Raw genomic sequence first — 22,623 nt, forward strand, 5'->3', positions numbered from 1 at the left:
GTCGCATAGTTCTCCTTTGTGCTTCACTGCATTGCATTCTTATCACAGACATCCCCTGTCCATCTCTTTTGAGTCCCCTCTTATTTCCACCTACACACATCCTTTCCCCTCTTTGTCCCCTGTGTATAGTGCACAAATCCTAGAGTCCAGGCAATTGCATCATCCCCCTCAGCTTCATTAGAAGTAAATGCCCTACACTAAGAAGGGAGTGGCTTCATGTTGTGAAGGGCTCTAAAGAGTAGGAGGAGGAGCTGATCACATTTCAGATAGATGAACACTACAGCATCATAGGTATGGCTACAACTCTGTAGCACAGACACTGACTATGGTGATGGAAGGAGTTTCCCTCCCCCACCCCCCACCCCATTTGTGTAGGAACTCCACCTCCACAAGCAATAGTAGCTGATTAAGGGAAGCCTTCTTCCATTACCCTACCTGCATTTATACTTAGGGGTTAGGCCAGCACCGCTGCTGTAAGCTCCAATGTGGATTTTTCAAAACCCTGAGTTCTGTAACTATGTCAACCCAATTTTTAAATGTGCAGGCCTGGTTCACAAGTACCTAGAGAGGTACTGCGGCCACATGAATGAGTTACAGCCCACAGTTTCTCATACCATGACAGCTATGAATCATTCACTATGACCAGAGACTGGCTATTCCTACCTTAATGATATGTAATAGTTAATGTTGCTAAAATAAATGGAAATAGGGTTCAATGAAGCAACATCACTATATAGAACTGCTTCTTTTGTGGCAGCATAGCTAGACTTAGGTAAACAGCATATGTATATGCAGTCAACATCAGACCTAATTTAAGGCTGATTATGTTAAAATAAGATTTAAAAAGACAAGACCATAAACAACAATTTCAAAGTTCAAGTAGCCTCTTCATCCTCCAACTCATCCTGCTGCACTTTGCCCAGCAATGTCTCGGAAGCTAAACAATCCCTGGGCAAAGAACGTCTCCCTTAGTAATTCATCCGTAATTTGGTATAGCAAAGAACATTTTACTTTTGAAAGGCTTTAGTAATTGGGCTTTTCTACTCAGGGATGCTTATGCATGGTGCACAGCATCTTCTACCAATACAACCTCTCACAGCGAGTAAGCAAGGCTCCAAAAACAGCCGAGCGTGGTGTCATTACAACATGAGCACAGTCTCTGCTGTTATATCCCTGCATAAATTCTACCACTAAAGCTTTCTTCTGTAGACATTGCCAGAGTTTGTGGGGGAAACTGAACTATAGACATTTAAAACAAATAACTTTACTGCCTTGGGTTTTGCAAGACACTTCCCCTATTTTTGGAGTTAGATCATATAAATTACTTAGTTTTTATTAACTCTCAATCTTACATGCATGAATTTATAGCCACATTTATATCCTAAGGGGTCAGCAGTTGTGGGAGTGTTGCTTTATGCAAGGCCCTGACAGCTGCTGACATGTTCATCATGCTGTCATGTAGACCTACCCTGACAAACATAGATGGGATAGCTAAGTTTTTAGGAGGTGCTGGTGTTTTGGCCACTCAAGTTAAACCAAGGATATATACCCAGGAACACTGACAAACCCTGGCCCAAAAAGATATGAATTTCTTCTATTAATCTTCAGATTAATCTTCAGGTAGTATTTAGGTGAAAACTGATTTGTAAAATACTGTGAGTGAAGTAAATCCTGGCCCCAGGGAAGTCAGTTGAGTTTTGCCGTTGACTTTGTAGTGGCCAGGAGTTCACCACTGAAACTCAAATGGCCAATGTTTAACTACTTCACTGCTGAATGACACATTAGGTGCTTTCAACACCGGCTTTCACGTCCACATCTTGGTACTGATTTTCTTGTTCTATGATATGTTTATATAAACATCACCCTCTTAAAATTAATGAAACCATATAATTGTCCAATTTTAACAGACACCAGTGGAGGCTGCAACAGAATATAGTTATTCAAATTCATCTCTCTCTCAAAACATAAGTCAACAGTCCTCTTAACTAGTCAGTTTCCTAAACAAATTATGTCATGTACTAACCCTGTTTCTGAATCCTACTGGCAATTTCCGTGGCTTGGGGAAAAAGATTTTTAAATAAACGTTTTTTCTGTTCATATCTGGTAGGTGAAAGGCCAACACAATTAGAGGAAATGATTAAAAATACACATTTGTTGAAATGAATCAGTTACATAGTTATGTCACAAAAGAGTTTTTCAGTTGATGTACCAGTGTATGGCCTCCTGTATAACAGAGGCCATAGAACCCTCCCAAAATAACCCCAGAGCAGATCTCTTAAGCAAACACCCACTTTGCAATCTAAAAATTTGTCAGTGATGGGGAATCCATAGTGATTCTTGGAAAATTATTCTAATGGTTAATTACACTCACCATTAAAAATGTATGCTGTATTTCCAGTTGGCATGTCTGATGTCCAGCATATGATACATAGCTTGGGCAGTAGTTTGGGAGCTTATAAGCTACTGAAAAGTTCTGTTTTCCTGGCAGCCTGATTGTAGATCAAGTCACCACTCATCACTGGAAGAGTGTTCAATTTAGGCCCAAAACAGGCAGCAGCAGGACTATTCTGTAAACAAAGAAACAGATAATCCTTTCACTTACCAGATGCTGTGTTACCAAATTCTACACGTTGCATTGAGCTTCAGGACATCTAAAAGTTAATACTATAACATGACAACAAGATTCTTACTGTTTAAGGACTCCTAAAATGCAGCTCAGAATACAGCGCATCTCAAGCCACACACCTACCTTCATAATGAAAGATTTTATAGAAATTACCTTCTGGGATCTTGCTGTAATATCATAAGTAAAAACAATATTCCAGCCTTCTGAGGGTAAGAGCTGAGCCAAAGCCGCTGCCACCTCCTTGTGCACCCATATGCTCCACTCACAGCACCATCCTCATGCAGCAGCCCTCTCCCTGCACACCAAGTACTATTCAGGGTTCTCACAGCTTCCTCTTCACCCCTCCTCTTTCCTGTTTCTAGCTGCCAATGGCATGCTGGGAATTGTAGTCCCTTCCTGCTCTAGGGCCAGCTGCCTGGGCAGTGAGAGGGCCAAGGAACTACAGCTCCCAGGATGCCCTGAGTTCTCCCATCAGGCCATGCAGGCCCCCGCCCCCGCCCCCCCCCTTACACAGTGCAGCAGAGATGGAGGGAGAGAAACTGGACATAGGCACGGGGCGGGGCACCCCTCCTGAATACAGGCCTGGAAACACAGGCTTGCATGATGCAAATGGACAAATAAGCATCATTTGTGCTGACATCTGAGACAGGACTTTTGATGATCTCCATGCACAATAAGCTCATTTCAACCAGTGTTAAAACCAACGTGAACGTTTCTGCAGAGAACGTACCAAAAGCAACAACTCTTTCCACCGCATTTGGTTGGAGTTCCTTTTCGGATGGTTTAACTAAAAGGTTGGTAAAAGATCTAGCCATTGAAACTTGTCTACAAAAAAGCTCCCATGAGCTCAAACACAAGCTCAACAATTTACCATAAATTTCCCACTGTAAATTAAGCTCTCATTTGTTGCTGAGGCTTAACATTGATAAAAATAATTCTCAGAAATAGCATAATTTTCCAATCTTGGCATCTTAATACAATCTAGGAAAATGTGACTCCACACAAATTGATAGGGAGCCTCAGGCACTTGACTGCTGTAGCTCAGCAGTTTAAACAGTTTAATATACAGTATTAGAGTTTGGAGTCTTAGATGAATTCAGATGCGTTTTGCTTCTTTGGCTCAAAAATCCCTGATAATTCAAATGAAAAAAGTACCACGAAGAGGCCACATGGGGGCATAAAAGTGTAAGAGATCAGATTTCTGGCATTCATAAAGACTAATAAAAAAAGGGATATTGTGTACCGTCCTTTTCCCAGCATTAGATATCATAAAATAGCATTTCTTTCACATCATCTTGTCCCAAGAGCATATCAGCAAGGGAATGACTGTAGTATTTCCTGTCATAAATATGTCAGACTTCAGCCATGCTACAGTCAGTTTAGTGGTCCACAGGCAGGTGAAGGAGGAAGAGAATTCTCCATATAAAAGAGAATACTGAAATATTGGAAGCATGCTCCAGAAATTATGGGAGAACATACATAATTCACAAAGAACTCTTACAAGTTCAAAAGAGCTTTCAGTTGTGTTTATAGACTGCAAAGTAAAAGCCTACCGAGGCTGTTTCTATGCGAGCCACACCCAGAGTTCCATTGGGCTAATTAAAGGTGTAATTTAACCAGATTTAATCAAGCTAGTGCAAATCCCCTGCATAAACATAGGTGCTGGACCTCGGACTGCTGCCACATCTGGCTTGAAGTGGTTTTCATCATATAAAGGATTTCGTTTGGTTCAATAGTGTTCATCACCCCCCTAAACAAATTGTTCCCACACTGCTGTTTGTAACCACTCAGTTTCATTCAAACCTGGTTCACAGTAATGTAGTATGCCTAGGTAAATAACATAAGTATGGAGGTACACATCTCATAGAACTGGAAGGGATCTTGGGAGGTCATCAAGTCCAGCCCCGTGCCCTCTTGGCAGGACCAAGCTCCCTCCTTTTTTTTTTTTTTTTTTTTTTTTTTTTTTTAAATATTTGCCCCAGATCCCTAAATGGCCCCCTCAAGGTTTGAGCTCACACGCCTGGGTTTGGCAGGCTAATGACCAAGCCACTGAACTATCCCTCCACCATTCACTATAACTGCTATCATCATTAGTTTTAAACTGAAAAGTGCATTCACACAAGGACTTGCACAGGCTTTCATAAATCAGTTTTAATCCAGTTTATTTAAACTGGTGCAAAATCCTGCATGCAGATCAAGCCTTCACTTTCTACAGATGGAACAGCCATTGAAGCCCATGAGATTTCTGTGCACAGAGGGTTTTCAGGATAATTTTTTGTTATATTTCCTATACATTTTTATACAGGGTGAAGATGAAACAGACTAATGCCATAATTTTCCAAACTTGCACTGGTTCACATGGCCTGCAGGCTGCAGCATACTCCGAGAAGTCTCTTTTTGGATGCTCTGGGGATTTTAAAGACAGCTTGTTGGGTTCAAGTGCGCTTCAGGAAAGGGAGCCTGGAGCATGGTTAATTGGATGATTTTCAGTGGCACTCAGAGCCACATGCACTGAGCCAAGCCCTGCTAGTGCAGTTAAATCAGAGGCACAAGTAGCTATGCATCCTGACATGCAGACAAATACCACTCCAAACCAATTAAAACCCTCTAGGAGAGAGCAAGTTCAGCATTCAGAGGTTTACAGTTACAACATGGACATCTGCAATGCAAACATTCCCACTCTGGTCTCTTGCTATATATTCTGACCCTGTGCTGGATCAGTCTCCTAGGAGATGTGTCAACTGCCCTAGAGATATCCCCAGCTTTCCTGAAAAATACTTTCTTTTCTCCTTATGTTGCCTTTGGGTATTTAATCTCCATGGCCACCAAATCCTTCACCTCTTTGTTGAAACTAAATACTCAAGTATGAATTGGTGCCAATTGGAATGGTGTTATGTGCCTGCAAAATAGATGAAAAAGCAGGTCTTCAAGAGAAGATTAAACAACCTTTTCTTACCTCAGCTGAGACTGTGGGTCAATCTCTAAAATGAAAGGTGTTACATTTAACATTTGCATGCAGTATCATAAAGCATCCACACTTTATTAATGCACAATTTACTCTGCATCCTCAAATGTGACCTTTTCTTAAAAATGGGGAGGCAGCATTAGAATGTTCAGATAGCTGAGGACATTGATCCCTGGGGAGGTCTCTCAGGGCATTATAAATGGAACAAGAGGAAAATAGAAGAGTTTTTGTCTGTAACATGAGTCATAGCAGTGACATGTCATGGAACTCTGCTGATGTCCTACTTGCCTCCCCTCCATGGCTACGTCTACACGTGAAGCCTACATCGAAATAGCTTATTTCGATGTAGCAACATCGAAATAGGCTATTTCGATGAGTAACGTCTACACGTCCTCCAGGGCTGGCAACGTCGATGTTCAACTTCGACGTTGCGCGGCACCACATCGAAATAGGTGCTGTGAGGGAACGTCTACATGCCAAAGTAGCACACATCGAAATAAGGGTGCCAGGCACAGCTGCAGACAGGGTCACAGGGCAGACTCAACAGCAAGCCGCTCCCTTAAAGGGCCCCTCCCAGACACAGTTGCACTAAACAACACAAGATACACAGAGCTGACAACTGGTTGCAGACCCTGTGCCTGCAGCATGGATCCCCAGCTGCCGCAGCGGCAGCCAGAAGCCCTGGGCTAAGGGCTGCTGCCCACGGTGACCACAGAGCCCCGCAGGGGCTCGAGAGAGAGCGTCTCTCAACCCCTCAGCTGATGGTCGCCATGGCGGACCCCGCTATTTCGAAGTTGCGGGACGCGCAACGACTACACGGTCCCTACTTCGACATTGAACGTCGAAGTAGGGCGCTATTCCTATCCCCTCATGGGGTTAGCGACTTCGACGTCTCACCGCCTAACGTCGAAGTTAACTTCGAAATAGCGCCCGGCGCGTGTAGCCACGACGGGCGCTATTTCGAAGTTAGTGCCGCTACTTCGAAGTAGCGTGCACGTGTAGACATGGCTCACTAGTGACTCTTCTCTATTCCCCTTTCACCCTGGTATTACTTCATCTCTTCCTAGAGAAGTGCTGTCTCTGCTTTTCTTTCTTCCCCTTCCACAGTGTTGTTTGGCCCTTGTTTGGCCCTTTCCCATGGTGATTCCGCTCCATTTCCTTCCCATCACCCATCTTCTAATGGCTCATGGTGAGTCCTGTGTTATAACTGAATATAATGGGATGGAAGAATGAAGAAAAACTGAGGCTATAAAAAGTCAGAGAGGAAGCTTACTAAGAGTGCCAGGGTCTACTAATCCACAGCATACCTCTATGGGCACAGGTGGTAGCATTGTTCTTTGAGATATTAGGAACTAGCATGGACAAAGTACAGAGAGTATGTGCCTCAGAACTTCCAGAGAATGGATTTAGATGACAACATTTTTCCCATCTTTAATGTATGTTGTATAGCCACGTGGTCTAAGTATATTAATGGGATGTTTCCGCTAAAATTATCAGTGCTGAAAGTTATCAGTCTTGACGTCTAAATGTCATCATTAGGCACCAGCATTAACAATTTTTTATTTGGATAGAACAGATTCACAACTTTATAAAACTGTTGTTTCTGCAACCTCAGGAAGTTAGCCATATGTTGTGGACACTTGTAAGATTTTCTTCAAAACTGTGAGAACTAGAACATTAGGGCTATAACTTCAGCCTCTGATCAAATTATTTTGTGCTGCCTTAGCAGCATCTCCTACTACCTTAGCAGCACAAAGCATGTTGAAAGCTTCCCATGAGGGTCTTCTGAGGATTGGAAAACATATTCTCAGCTATAAATACAAACTGATGGATATAAATTAGGTATCATCACTCAAGAAAGATCTTCAAGACATTGTGGATAGTACATTGGCAACATCTTCTCAGTGTGCAGTGGCAGTCAAAAAAAGCTAACAGAACCAACAAGAAAGTGGTAGTTAATAAAAAACAGAAAAATATCATAATGCTCCTATAAGTCTATGGTATGCCCACAACTGGAATGCTGTCTACAGTTCTAGTAGCTGCATTTAAAAAAAAAGATATTAGCATTGGAAAAAGTACAGTGGAGAACAACAATTATTTTTATGGAACAGCTTCCATCTTAGGACAGATTAAGAAGAGGGACTTTTCAGATTGGAAAACAGGAAGTGAATAGGGCAGTGTTACTTTACCATTCACATATTACAAGAACCAGGGGTCACCCAATTAAGTTGACAGACAGCAGGTTTAAAATTCATGTAAGGAAGCACTTTGTCATCAAGCTGTGGAACTTGTTGCCAGGCCTAGTCAGGCTCAACAAGAGGAGGATGGAGTAAAAGGGGGCAGTTGCCTCAGAGCCTGGAAATTTGATAGGGTTTGGGGCTCCTGCCCACTACTGCAGAAGAGGCCAGGTCCTCATGCCCTTCAAATCACTGCTAGAAGCCACCCCCCGCAACTTCACCCATACCTTGGCCAGGGTATCAGCCACCTCCCCTTACCTAAAGTAGCAGCGAGTTCAAAAAATACTTAGATTTATTCCTGGAGGAAAGGTCCAGCAAAGGCTGTTACCCATGATTGTCAGAGATGCAAATCCATGCTCTGGGTGTCCCTAAACCTTCAATTGCCAGAAGCTGTACTCGATAATTGGCCTGTCCTGTTCCTTTCCTGTGAAGAATCTTGCACCAGTCACTCTTACAAGCAGGCCTGCCAAAGTGGGGGTAAAGGGGGAAGCTATGCCGGGGCCTGGCAGTTCAAAAAAGCCCAGGGATCCCAGCCACTGCTGGTATTGCAAGAGCAATCACAGCTGGAATCCAGTCCCTTTAAATCACCATTGGAGCACTGTGCAGCATGTTCCCGGCAGCTTTCAGGGCTGGCTGAGGGGTGGGAGAGCGGGCACAGCATGCCCATGCCCCACACCTTCCACCTTAGGCCCTGCACTTCCAAAAGTGGACAGGACAGGCATCAGTGCATCTCCCTGGCATCCCTAGAGTTCATAAGATGTCCCACCCGAAATGTAAAGCTGCCGTAGGCCCCAGTAACAGAAGTAGCCATGTTAGTCTGTACTCCAAAGTGTTAATCCCCCATTGGTACTTCTCTTTAGACAGGTAGGCGTGTACCTCTTTTGTCCTGAAGGGTGAATTTCATCCCAATTTGTAAAGCATTGTCCACATTATTGGCTCTAAAAGAATATTTAGCAAAACTATATAAAAAGATAACCAGATTAGTCCTAACAGAACAACTACTCAGAAATCTAAAAAGTTTCTTTGACGAGCATCCCAAGTTGCAGTTATTGAACCCAGACTCCATAACTCCAGAAAGATGAGGCAACTATGTGATGCTAACTGGGCTACATACTCAGACAACCTATACTTGCCAGTACATTTTCAATAGTAAGTACAGTCACAGATTAGAAGAAGAAATCCTGTGCACCTTAGGAAATGAACAGGCAAGGGGCCATCTCCTCAGACCTTCAAGTGCTTGAGAAACAGACTCCTTCCACGATATTTTACAAGTACACAAGATTCTGTCCTTATCCTCACTGTTTGCCAGTGTATTGTCACTTCCTGAAGCACAGTTACTTCAACTTCCAAGCTAGTATAATACACGACGTGCATTTGAGAGAGTTCTATACTCAGGTAATCTGGGGAGAGGGTAACTTCAGGGAAAGCTGGAACACATGAGTCATATTGGGGAAGGGAAAGAAATGCAGAAAGGATATCGGGATTTTGGTGAACTGGGGCACAAAAAGCAGAGGAGTGTGCTGGCAGATCTAGGGAGTCATCAGTGAAGACAGGGACGCTCCAGAAGGAGGAAAATAAAAATTATATCCATGGACAAATAGATATTTTGGGCCCAAGCAAGCACCACATGGTCACTGACCAGGAGCCCCTTGTGCTAGGTGACACAGCACAAAACAAATAGATGGTTCCCACCCCAAAGAGCTTCCTGTCTAGTTAGCAGTGCTCCTCTTGACTTTATTCAGAATCCTACACATGGAGCTTCCAGGGTTGGATCTCATATTGGAAGCACTTCTGTGGAAATGTGATTAAGAATCACTTAGTGATGACTGGGATTTTTTCTTTACACTTGGGAAAGGGACCTCTTAAAAAATCCCCCAGAATTCCTGCTATTTCCTGAGATATAAGATCACGTTTGAACTGCTGGAGTCTCCCAGAGATAGAGTTCCTACATCCAACCTCTAAAACGAGCCCTGGTTAGCATGTCAAACCTCCACGATGATGTTAATTATAATCAGTTTACAGAGATTAAATTTGTTTCCTAATGCAGATATGGTCCTTCCTTCCTTCCAAGAAGTTATCAGTCTCTCTCTACCTGCTGCAAACAGCCATTTGACCATGATTTTTATTTGGCAATTAAAAGTAACATGAACATTTATATAAAGTAAATACAATTCTGGTATTCATTAACTTATTTTGCAAACACAGATACTGCTTTGTTTGGCTGAAAACAGACCTTGATCCTGCTATACATGATCACATATTCTCTTTACTCTATGCGTGCCTCTCCCAGGTAGGATTTGCACAGATCATGAGCAATTATATCTTTAAAAGAGTGGAACTGCAATTAATCCTGTAAATTTATACTAGATAATGCCAAGATTAAATCCATCTAGACTGATAGCCTTACACCAGTGAGAGACTAGAATCACCCCCTTATATTTAACTTTCTACAGGATCCTACGCAAATCCAGAGACACAGTTAAGAACTGAGTATTCATCTAGATAAAAACCTTTGTCCCAGAATGTTTTCCAAACCTTACCCTGAATAGAACTGAAATGTTTGTTAAAAGCGTACCAACTTATTTTCATGATTGTTGCTGGTTTTATACAGCTACTTAAGAATCTTTATCTATAGCTAGAAGAAATAGGATCAATGATCATCACTGATCTTTCCTATTTCTCCATTTCTGTGTGCTGTTCCATTCTGTGAGTTTAAGTGGGACCAGATGCAGAAATTACAAAATACATTTGAAAGTGTGGTTTCAGAGTATTTCTGGCCTGATCAAAACCTTATCTGCTAAGAAATCCTTCAGAAAAATTTATCCTCACCATATAACAAAATGAAATCTGTGCTAAAAATTCAAATCCTGGATCTCAAAACTTGCCCATCACTATTACTCACCATTATAATGCAGCATAGATGCAGCCCCATCCTCTCTCTCTCATTCTGAACTCCTACTGCTTTTCAGACATCACATTCTGTGATGTTTGTGGATATTGCTCCCTGACTTCCCCCCAAAGTTTTTCTTGCTACCTTCCCTTTCCCCAACTTAACAGGAAACCTTCATCTCCTCTGCCTGTGGCTCTCCCCACCATGGGTAGTGGTGGTGGGTGAAGGCCAGGCTCGGGGAAGCAAGCCCCAGCTCCACCCCTTCCATGCCCACCAGAGCCCATCCCTAGCCGCCGTCATGCCACCCCAAGTCCTTTCCATTATGGCTGCTGCATCCAAGCTAGCACATTCCCCTCCTCCACCACACCCCCCCGCATGCCAGGCAGTCACAACTCCCCTGACCTCCAGTTCCCAGAGTGCCAGGCAGCCCTGGCATTTCTCTCCCTGTCCAGCTCCAGACCTAGGAGCAGCTGCACCACAATTCTGCCCCTCCCCCCACCCAAGCCTTCCCAGCTGGCCAGGGCCACCCTAGTCTTTACGAGAAGGCAATGCCTTCCCTTGCCAATGTTACCTGCTGCCTACATTCCCCACACAAATACCCACTGCACACCTCCTCACCACCTCCAAGAACTGAAAACGCCCAAGGTGACAACGCATAGGGAACGGGGCCACTGGAAAGTAGAAGAATATTAGGAATTCCTGCACCACAAAGTGAGCCAATAATTCCTTCCTTGTCACTTCTATTTTTAAATACACACACGTTTAATAAAAGTCTTGTTAAAGAAATTACCGCATATGTTTTTAAATGATAAAATAACAGTAATCATCATGAATCCTATTTCTTCCCAAGCTTGGATAAAAGGCTATGATTTGATCTCAATTACATTTTTACAGCATAGGCATAAAACTCCTAATATAGTGCATATTTGTAATGAAAAAAATCAGTCTTAACTGTCATAGGGCAAATATGTCAATAGAACATGTATTCTTCTTCTAAGCACTCTACTATATGGCTGTATTTTCAAAAAAGCAACAGGCCATCTGCAAATATTTACCCATGTGAAATCCAACCAAGGGTCCTTAAGAAAAAACATTGGTACTATTAAAGAGATAAGATAATTGAAAATGAGATTTTAAAATAATGTTTGAAAAAAGCAGAGAAAAGCAAATATCATCCCCATGACTACTGGTCCTCTCTCCTCCCTGCTTCCTCCTCATTGGTGTTTTCTTCTTATGAGATTCCAGAGCTTGTTTCATTTCTCAGCAGCCTTTCCACAGTGAGGTGGCTTCAATTCCCTGTTGGAAATCTGAATGAAGCTGCAGTTTGCTCAAGGAAGGAAGAAAGAAAAGTTTAGATCTGGCTTTAGAAGCAGACAGATGCACTTCTGATTTTGTCAAACACAGACAAGATGTGCTTGCTGTCTTTATACTTCACCTGAAAAAGAAAAGAATATCCACTGAAGACAGAAGCATGGAAATAGGACTTGAATTTCCCAACAGGTAAGAAGTCAGTGTGTTCGTGAAGCTGCTGAAAGGCAAAAATACCACACCAGAAGCCATCTGATGGGGAAAAAAAAATCTTTGCTATTTGTATTTGAAACATGTATCTCAAAATATTATTTTATTCCTGGTTTCTTAAATTTAAGGATGACAGGGGCAACTTTTTGAAGCTGTAATGCTTTGTAATACTTTCAAGTTTAAATAGATTTTTTTTTACTGCAACTTTCCTAATCACTTTGGAGGGAAATATCAAATTCAAAGAGGGGTGTTTATGTGTTGTTTATTATTCTTATTTTATGTCCATACAATATTTTAAGCTTTTATTTATTTTTTGCATGTTTCAAGAATGGATGTTCTGAACAATAGAGAAACATGGGAAATGGCTTATCATTTGGATAGTTTTAAAGACGTGCTTTTGGAGATTAATTTTTTTTAAAATGGGTATTGTAGCAAGAGAATTATGTATCTCAGTAGTAGAGAGATTCACTTAAATATTTGAAGAAAAAAAGAAAAAAATTCTACCTCCAGCCTAACTCTCGATTCAAAGATACAAGAGATTATGCTAACATGTAAGGCTAGTTTAAAAATGTTGTACAATAGAATTAGTACATGCTGCACAGCATCAGGATAAGTTGTTTTTCCAAGGTATGATTTACTTGTGATTATGTATTTTTCCAGCTGTAAGAAGAAAAGAAGTGTAATTATCATATGATTGAGGAAATGCTTAAATTACCTTTTATTATGACTTATATGCTAAAATACACTTTTATTAAGCCACATTACCAAGCAACCCAGTAATTTCCGGTTATCAGGAATGAATTTTTTTTCCTGGAAAAAAACCAACAACAGAATACTGTGCGCAAAGACGACAAAAAAAAGCAGTCATATAGCACTTTAGAGACTAAAAATAATTTATTAGGTGATGAACTGTTGTGAGGCAGACCCACTTCTTCGGATCTGGAGATAGTAACACAGCTACCTCTGTTACTATTCACAAGTGCAAAGAGTTAATGAACTGCAACTGCACGCACACACGCACACACACACACACACACAGTCATTAAAAAGGACATTCTTTAAAAGGTAGAAAGTGCCAAAGAAGTCCCAGAATCCACACTGAACACAGCAGGGGAATATTTGGCACCTGTTGATACATAAATTATTGGCATTTAATTAAAACAAAAAACAGTCCAGTAGCACTTTAAAGACTAACAAAATTATTAGGTGATGAGATTTCATTGAGTCTGTTAAGTCTGTTCAGGTATGGCTATGGTCTGAAGAAGTGGGTCTCTCCCATGAAAGCTCATCACCAAGTAAATTATTTTGTTAGTCTTTAAAGTGCTACTGGACTGCTTTTTTGTTTTGTTTTGATAGAATATAGACTAGCACAGCTATCTCTGTTACTATTTAACTGGCATTTAATTAGACACTTAAATTCTCTTGTGCACCAGTGGATAGATAAATAAATAAGCGTAGGAAATAGTGGATGGAACACCACAAAGCTGGCTCAGCCCCATCTCCTGATGGGCCCAGATAGCCTCCCGTTAGAGTAAAAGAGCAGAGAAGAGCTTGTTACTGGCAGATCGGATCCTCAATAGATAGGTTCCCACTGTACCCTGCTTCCCAGAAGGCAGGGCCCAGACCTGTGGGCCAGGCAGTGGGAATGGTCAGTGCAAGGAGCAGAGGCCAGAGATCCAGAGGAGCATCTCATGGATAGCAGTCCATCCATACAGCCAGACCCTGGGACCTAGGTCCATGATCCACATATACCTTGGCAGCAAGACTCTTTGGGTATTCTAGAAGCTGGATGGAACAAGTCCCCTTTCTTGGGTAGGCTGGATCAAGCTAATGCACTAAAGTAGCAGGGTGGAGGCTGTTACTTTGGCTCTCAAGCCTAGAGGACCGGGGGGCATGAGAGTCTGAACTGCACTGTCCACACTGTTAAGTTCAGCAGATTAGTATGAGCCTGTCTTCCCAGGTGAGGAAGCTCACTCCCTGCTATGTAGACCACTCCAATGATTGCAGTATAGCGAATGGCTGGCTTTGCTTTCCAACAAACACATCTTTGTGTATGTGTAAACTCCACCAGAGCAAGTATTGCTGCTTAGAGCAAATAAAGGTCCCAGGGGAATATGCCCACTTTATGCTCCAACTATCCACAGCACCCATCCACACAGGGCCCAATAATGCAAGCTGCCAAACGTCTTCAGTTCTCACTGAAACCACAGAAAATTGAAGGCACTCAGCAGTCCCAGAGAGCTGCCTTTGTGTACACGCATACAGAGCTGGTTTCTTGGGTTGATAATGCTGTGATACGGCTGACATTCCCCATTGGTTGTGGAGGTTCACATAAAAGACCAGGGAGGCTATTTCAGCCATTAGGTTGCATTAGCTTCTGAGAAGCATCTTTGCAAATTCCTTCTTCACCCCCCCATACAAGCCTAGAGGTCCATGTGAGAGCTTAGTATTGTTCCCTTAGCACAGACTTCAACCACTCAGCTTTGGATCAGTAAGGCTGTGCAGAGCCACATTAGTACAGTCAAAAGGCCATCCCTCATCCCACCACAGTTGTACTAGATCCTGATTTTTACTGGTATTAGGAGTGGTGTATCCCCACTTATGACAGATCTTAAAAGCTTGCAGACTTCTAGATACCGTTGCCTGATTGGAAATGGCAGGATTCATTTCAAACAGAAGTATTGGAAGAAAAACGCTCCAAGTTAGACTTCTGCACCTAAAATTCTAATCAGCAACTGTGAACCTGGGAGTCCTATAGGTCTTGGAGTTTGTGTCACCTAGGTACAATACCCAGCTCAGCCACAGACTGGCATCTTGACTTGACTGTCTCTTTGGCTACATCTGCCTAGCACCCTAAACTCAAAATAAGAGATGCAATTAGCCTATTTTTGAAATGCAGTTAAAATGCTATTTCAGCATTTGGTGTTGTCTAAACAGCGCCAAGTGTTGAAATAATGTGCTATTTCAACGCATCCCTTACCCTCCTGCAACAAGGAGTACAAGGATGCTGAATTAGCACACCCGTTATTTCAAAAGATGCTTCAAAAAAAAAAAAAAAAAAAAAAGAAGGGGGGGGCATGTTTCAAACACACGGAGTAGCTATTTTTGGAAAAGGTATCCCAAAATAGCTCTGCCATGTTGGCAGAGCTACAGTGACCCAATAAGGCATTTTACAAAAGTGGGGGATGTAAATAGAAGCGTTCCTAGTCATGATGGTTTTTTAAGTTGTTTTCTCTTAACATTTATACTTCTCCCTCTTCCCGGCTTTTTCTCAAGGCTGTCGCTGTACAGATATAGAGAAGACCGCTTCAGGCTTTTTCCCTCTTCCTCCCACCAAAGGGACTAAGGTGAGCCAGATCTGTATTGTTTAAAGCCGCGTTGTCCAATACGCTTCCCATTCGCCATATGTGGCGAAAGGGGCAGCACAATGTGGAGAAATGCCACTCAGGGGCTCAGTACAGCCGCACAGGTGGGACGTAGCTCTTCCTGCACTGCGTACGTGCCCCACCACAAGCACGTGGCAGCAGCCAAGGAGGCAGCCCCTGCAGCCCTCTCCCCAGCTCGGCTCCCGATGGTTTGGCCAGGAGCCATGCCTCTTGATGCTGCCCCAGTGCAGCTCCTTCCTGACAGCTCCTCCTCAGTGCAGGTCTTGTGGCTCCAGCCAGGAGCCGCACGCCACACACCACCTGCAGCCAATGCTGCCCCAGCATGGCTCTTTCCCAGCATGGCTCTTGGGGCTGTGCAGCTTGTGGCTGGGCAGCTCCATTGGCATGGCTCCAGCGAGTCACTGGAGTTAGGGGGAGTTAGGGTGCCTGGCTACGGGACATGTGGCAATTGGTGGACTTCCTTTTGGACACCACTGGTTTAAAGGGATGTAAAGGTACCTAAGGGCTGTGACGAGCATAGTGTTTAAGAAATGAATGATGGGCAAAGAACTAGAATTCTTTCTTTCCCAGATTTGAGAGACCACCTTTTTCTGCCCCAAAATTCTCCCAGCCTTGGCTTTGAGTTCAGCTCTTCTAATAAGACACTCTCAATCCATAGAGACTTTGATGCAGAACCTAATCTCTCATTCACACCTGTTTTACAAACATAAGTCTACTGAAGCCAAAAGATTTACACATGTGTAAATCAGGAGTGACTTTAAACCAGACACTGCATTTAGTTACAGTAAGATACCTCCGTACCATTTACCAAACCAGTCCAAATTTTAAGGCATATATATAGGGAAAGGAAGAAGAGAATTGGAGGCTAGTATTAATATGAAGATGTTGCTGTGTGTGGAAAAGATGCTGCCTCCATGTCATCCATATTCTTCTCTGTTTATATTTAGGGCCAAACAGAGGCTGTAACTGACAGCTACACTAGAAAAGGCAGCCAGGGTGGACATCCAGTACACAACCATTACACCCTGTTCCTGTGTTCCCCCAGACTCAGCTCCTGCATTCCCCTGGACTCTTGATGTCCATATTCTGCAGAAGTCATAAACGGTGGTGCTCCAGGACAGTGGTGTCCCAAAGAAATTGAATGGATTGCCACATGCACCCCTGCCCAACCCAAGCCAGGTGCCACCCACTCCCCTACCCCACCCAAGATTACTCACTGGTGCTGCAGCTGGAGCTTCACTCTGCAAGCTGTGCTGCAGTTGGAGTCACCGCCATGCAGGGCCGCAGGAGTCTGCGACTCGCAGCTGCCTCTGCCACCGTGCGCTTGTCCCACCAAGCAGTGGGATGCATGCACGGAGCAGCAGAAGGGGTGCCCCCCACATGTGGCTCCCCTGAGCTGCATTTGCCACATCCTGCTGCCCCATTCGCCACTTGTGGTGAACAGGGAGTATACTGGACACCACAGCATGAGGACAAGACATTGCACTGGGTTAACATAATATGCATTACTGGATATGTTCCCTGATTCTGTTCCCCTTTTTTTTTTTTTTTTTTTTAAAGCATGGTGCATGCAGTCGCAGACAGACTTTAGTGTGCTACAGCACTGCTTTGAAGTTTTTGGGAAGTTGGTATCAGGCCTGAATTTTGCCCTTTGATGGCAGAAGCACGATTCTTTAATTTCCCAGAGACTCAAAAATGACAATTTTTGGTCAAACTTTCCAAAAATACACCCTTTTGGGCAGAGACTGACCCCGCAATATTTTATCCTAAAGTAGGGCTACCATATTTCCCTATGCCAAATATGGGATGGGGGTGGGGCTCCCCAACTGTGGCTGCCAAACAAGCACAGCTCCCAGGCTGCCCCCTGCCACAGGGCGCCAGAATGGGGTTGCAGCCCCACGGGGGAGCTCCCCAGTTGCAGGGGCAGTTGCCCTACAGAAGAGGGAGGTGTTGCCCACTGCACCACACCGCCAGGCTCCTGGAATATCACAGAGATGCTCACTGGCTCCAGCAGTGGCTGCTCTGGAGGGGGTTGCCACCCTGCAGGACAGGAAGGAGGGAGGATTACCTGGCTGCAGGGGGTGGCTGTGGCTTCCAGCTGCCCTACATCTCTGGGTGCTGGGAATGGGGCTGCCCCCTCATAGGAGAGCTCCCTGGCTGCCCCACATTTCTGGGCACCAGGAATGGACCTCCCAGGCTGCCACACACTTCAGGGCACCCTGAATGGGGTGCTACTGCTCCACAGGAGAGCTCTTCAGCTGCAGGGACTCCCTAGCTGTGGAGGCAGCTGCCCCACAGGGTTGGGGAGGTCAGCTGCACAGTAGGCTGTCCTGTGGCAAGGATTGGGCTACCTCCCCGCAGTGGTCTCCCCAGCACGGCCGGGGCAGCTGCCCAGCACTGCTGGGGCACCAGGTCACCCTTAAAATCTTAGGGGGGAGGAATAAAAACATGCCACCTTACCACCCACCCACCCCAAAATACCCTGCCTTTGAATGAGAACTTATGAAATTTTACACGGAGTGATCATTGCTCTATTACTATATGCTAGAATCAGTGAATCACGTGGAGAGAGCCACTGTAATCATGAGTGCAGAACCTCAAAAAGGCAGACTACTCAAGCTACTTGGGCCCATCACTTTGATTTATAGCTTTAACATTAATGTTTTACCATTTGCTTTTTTTCCCCCCGCCCCAGGAGTCTTCAATGCTGTAAGTACTAGTATCAGAACTGCTCGAACAGAGCATCATGAAGAACAAGCATAAAGACTGAATCCTATTAATCATGGTCTTGAGAAGTTCCAGGCAAAAGATCCTCTAAATAAGCAGGGACAAAAAAATAGGCTCTGCATACTTAATTATGTCTATGGTTTTAGGGTTCCTCTATGATGGAGGAAAGCACTCAACATCCCCGTGTGAGTTTGTCTAATCGAACTACTGCAAACAGCAGCAACTCACAGTTTTCACACTTTGATTCCTGTCAGCCTTCTTTCCATGTAGTCTTCTTGCTCATCACGGCTTATACGGTCGTTACCATCGTGGGGCTTTTTGGAAACCTTTGCCTGATCGTTATAATCAAAAGACAAAAGGAAGCTCAAAATGTTACCAATATGCTGATTGCTAACCTCTCCCTATCCGATGTCTTCATATGCCTCATGTGTATTCCTGTCACGCTTGCATATACTTTGATGGACTATTGGATATTTGGAGAGGCTATGTGTAAAATAAGCTCTTTTGTTCAAAGTATGTCTGTCACAGTTTCCATATTCACACTTGTATTAATTGCTGTTGAGAGACACCAGTTAATTGTGAACCCACGTGGCTGGAAGCCTAATATTTCACACGCTTATTGGGGAATTATCTTCATTTGGGGGGCTTCCCTGCTCATATCCATTCCTTTTTTTATATTCCACCAACTATCGGACGAACCCTTTAAAAATCTCTCTTACCACAGTGATTTCTACACGAACAAAGTTGTTTGCATTGAAGCATGGCCATCAGTTGCAGAGCGACTGGTCTTCACAACCAGTCTGCTGGTTTTCCAGTATTGCTTCCCACTGAGCTTTATTTTTATCTGCTATCTCAAAATATTTGTATGTCTCCGGCGGAGACACGGGAAGGTGGATGGGATGAGGGAGAATGAGAGCAGACTCAGTGAGAGCAAAAGGATTAATATGATGCTAATTTCAATTGTTGTGACCTTTGCCGCTTGCTGGTTGCCTCTAACTATATTTAATGTTGTTTTTGACTGGAACTATGAGGCCCTGATGAACTGCCACCATAATCTAGTGTTCACGTTATGCCACCTGGTAGCCATGCTCTCTACATGCATCAATCCTATCTTTTATGGATTTCTCAACAAGAATTTCCAGAAGGATTTAATAGTGTTAGTTCACCATTTCAGATGCTTTGCATCTCAGGAAGCATATGAAAACATTGCCCTGTCAACCCTGCACACTGATGTATCCAAGGGGTCCTTGAAATTAAATAATACCACTGTAAATATCTAAAATAATCCAGCATGACAGTCTCCAAAACTGTTTTTATTGTGATTTTACTGATTCCAATTGATTTTTTCATAGGATTATGAAGGTCTGGAGTGGTTTCCACTAATATCAGAGGGAGTCTTTGCCATTTAGTTCAGTGAAAGCAGGTAAACCTGTCCTGGAAACTGTCCCTTCTAAAAACATGACTAGAATTAATAAAGCAATAAATTCCTCTCACCACCCCACCCCAAAATCCTCTATAGGAACGCTTCATGAAATACTAGTAGTATGAGCATATCGTTTTAAGCCCATGATTTCACTATCTATGATTGGCTCCCTCCAAAATTTTCCATCTCACCAATGCATGTGGCATTCCCTGAGTAAAATGCTTCTTTCTGCTTGCCCAAGACAGTCTTTCCTTTCCAAAGTGCTCCCAAATCCACCAGTCCTTCCTCTGCTTGCCCCTCTAGTCTTGTGCCTCTTCATGCCATGTTTTCTCCACCTTTCTTAAAAGCTATTTCAGAAGGCCCGGCTACATTACAGCTGTCCTTCACAATTTGAGCCATGCTGCCCCTGCTGGCAGTAGAGTGTGGCAGCCTCTGGCCAGGAGTGGCTAGTCCAGAAGGGAGTAGGTCCCCTTGATGGATGGTAGTTTTGGGGAGGAGGCTCACCTTTTGATGCAAGTGGTTTTCCCTAATTAATGGAGGGGGGCGGGCTTTCCTCCTGGCTGATGTACGCAGAGGTAGGAGGTGGCAAGTTGGAACCAAATATCCGAGGCTGCTGGAGTAGGAGGTAAGCCAAGCAGCTGGATTTGCCTTAATAGAAATAGCAAGTCAGGGACAAAGGGGGAAGGAGCCCAGACTTTCAGATACTGATCTGGGGCTGGACAGGTAGGCCTACTGAGGTCAGGAGGCAGCAGCCTGCAGCAACTGCAGGATGTCCACTCAATGCAGCAACTTTGATCTATCTCTGCTCCTTTGTGCAGTGCTGGAGAAGCCACAAGCATCAGGGGTGCCAGACGTGATATGATGTGCACTCCATTGGCTCTTAGCAGTTGTGGCGGGGGGAGAACCAGGAAAGGAGCTCTTGTTGGAGAAGATCTGCCAGCCTGTGTGGGTGCACCTGTCATACTTAATTTCTCTCAGATTCCAGGGCTAGTATAAAAAGCCACCTAGGGTTGGTGCAAAAAAAATCACTGGCCAGGCAACAAAGATCAAAATTGCTAAAAGATTGCCCGAGTTTGAGCTGTATGAGGAATTTACATCAGTATAACTATGTTGATCAGGTGCGTGGACAGTTCACACCCCAAGCAAGGTAGTTATACCAATCTAACCCCCCAGTATGGAGAACACTATATTGATGGAAGACCTTCTCCAATCAACATAGCTTCCAGTTACACCCCTACGTTATTGGGAGATACTCTCCCATTGACATGGGTAGGATCTTCCCCAAGCTTTGCAGTGCACAGTTGCCTCCTAACAGCGATAAAAGACTCTGCAAAAGGAAGATTTTTTGCTCACTGAGGTGAAATTAAGAGCCAAGCCCTGGGACAGAGTTTTCCAACTTTGAATTTTATGTCTGAGTTTGTTTTGTCAGAATAAAGCCAGACCCCAAGAGGGAAACTGAGATTGGATGAGCAAAGTGCATGGAGTCTGTGCACACCCACCCTAGACATGACAGAGTGTGTGAACTGGAGCTATCTTGTTTATAAGTGCCATTGTACCTCTCATCAAGGCAATAAAATTAAGCATGTGTGTAAGTTTTTGTTGCAGGTCCAGGGCCTAAGAGCTGGGAACCATTATAAAATTAAAGATTTTCATGCTAGTGAGTGAAATCATTAAAAAGACCCAAATATGTCCATCACAAGACTGCATGCTTAGAAGTCGTTCTCTTAAATTATACACTGCCCATTTTAAATTGGACAAGTATTAACTTTGCCTTGTTTTCCTAAAAGTGGTTTCCTCGGAAGTTTGAACAAGACCATACATTTAACATGTCCTATTCATAGAGCTTCTTTATACACAATTCAGAGCTTGAAATAAGCACAGAGGAAAACCCTATACATTTAACAGTGATAATCTTTGACACTCAGTGGCTTAAATTCCAAGGTGACAAATGATAGCATAAATTGTAGATCCGTGATTTGGCAGAAGGTGAAGTCAATGCAGAGGTGCAGAAATGTATAGGTGTAGCAGAAAGAGCAATGAATGCATACGTTATCTTACACATTCTTCTATCCAACTTCTTAATTGTTTTACTTGCAACAAACCTACCTTGCCTCTTCATTTTAGAGCTTACAATTACAGGTCCCTGTACTGATTTATGTGAATAGCTCCTTATCTCTGGCCCAGAGAGTGCAAATAATACCATGCAGGAATTAACCAGCAAAATGCAATTGAGATTGATACAATCAGTTCTCTTCTCCTTTTTCTATATCACAGAAAATATACCACTTATTAAAAATGAAAATACCAAGTAACCAAAAGAGCTAACACATCCAATCTGCTTTCATGACACAGCAGCTATATTAGCATTCACGGTGTTGTCCCTAAATCAAAGAAATCTGTTGTTGCAGATGGCTGAATTATTCCTATAGTCTTTTTATTCTTGATCCATAGACAATACATTTACCATATCAGGGCATTTTGTTGGTGTATCATGTCATTCTCGGAGCTAAATTAAGTAACCAGTTTTTGTCAAATCTTGTCACACTTACATAAAATTACTCCTCATTACACAGGTGGAAACACTTCGACAACTGAGATTACTTCAAGGTTATTAATTGTGTCTTGATTTTGTCACATTGCTATTTCTTATGGCTTCATTTGGATGAAATGTTGAAAGTCATTCTGATTTCAATCATCTAGCTAGCTTTGAAGGGGGCAGGGAAGTATGTGTGGGAAATGGCCTTTTAAAAGATATTGGGGCAAATCATTTCTAGTTAAAACACGTGTAAGTTCATTGGCTCCAAAGATCTGCTCCAACACGTGACATTACCTACATACATCATGCACAACT

At 43.3% G+C, this 22,623-nt stretch overlaps 2 protein-coding genes across 2 annotated transcripts in view; one reads left to right on the forward strand and one right to left on the reverse strand.

Moving 5' to 3' along the window:
* KLHL3 (kelch like family member 3) overlaps nucleotides 1-22,623 on the reverse strand; it is a 207,913-nt gene that overhangs the window by 136,153 nt on the left and 49,137 nt on the right. The window lies entirely within an intron of this gene.
* Nucleotides 18,264-19,799, forward strand: LOC142021336 (neuropeptide Y receptor type 6-like). Its single transcript, XM_075010022.1, has one exon. The coding sequence runs from the start codon at nucleotides 18,505-18,507 to the stop codon at nucleotides 19,627-19,629; it is 1,125 nt and encodes a 374-aa protein (XP_074866123.1). The 5' UTR covers nucleotides 18,264-18,504; the 3' UTR covers nucleotides 19,630-19,799.

Source organism: Carettochelys insculpta, chromosome 15 (assembly GCF_033958435.1).
Source record: "Carettochelys insculpta isolate YL-2023 chromosome 15, ASM3395843v1, whole genome shotgun sequence".
NCBI lineage: Eukaryota > Metazoa > Chordata > Testudines > Carettochelyidae > Carettochelys > Carettochelys insculpta.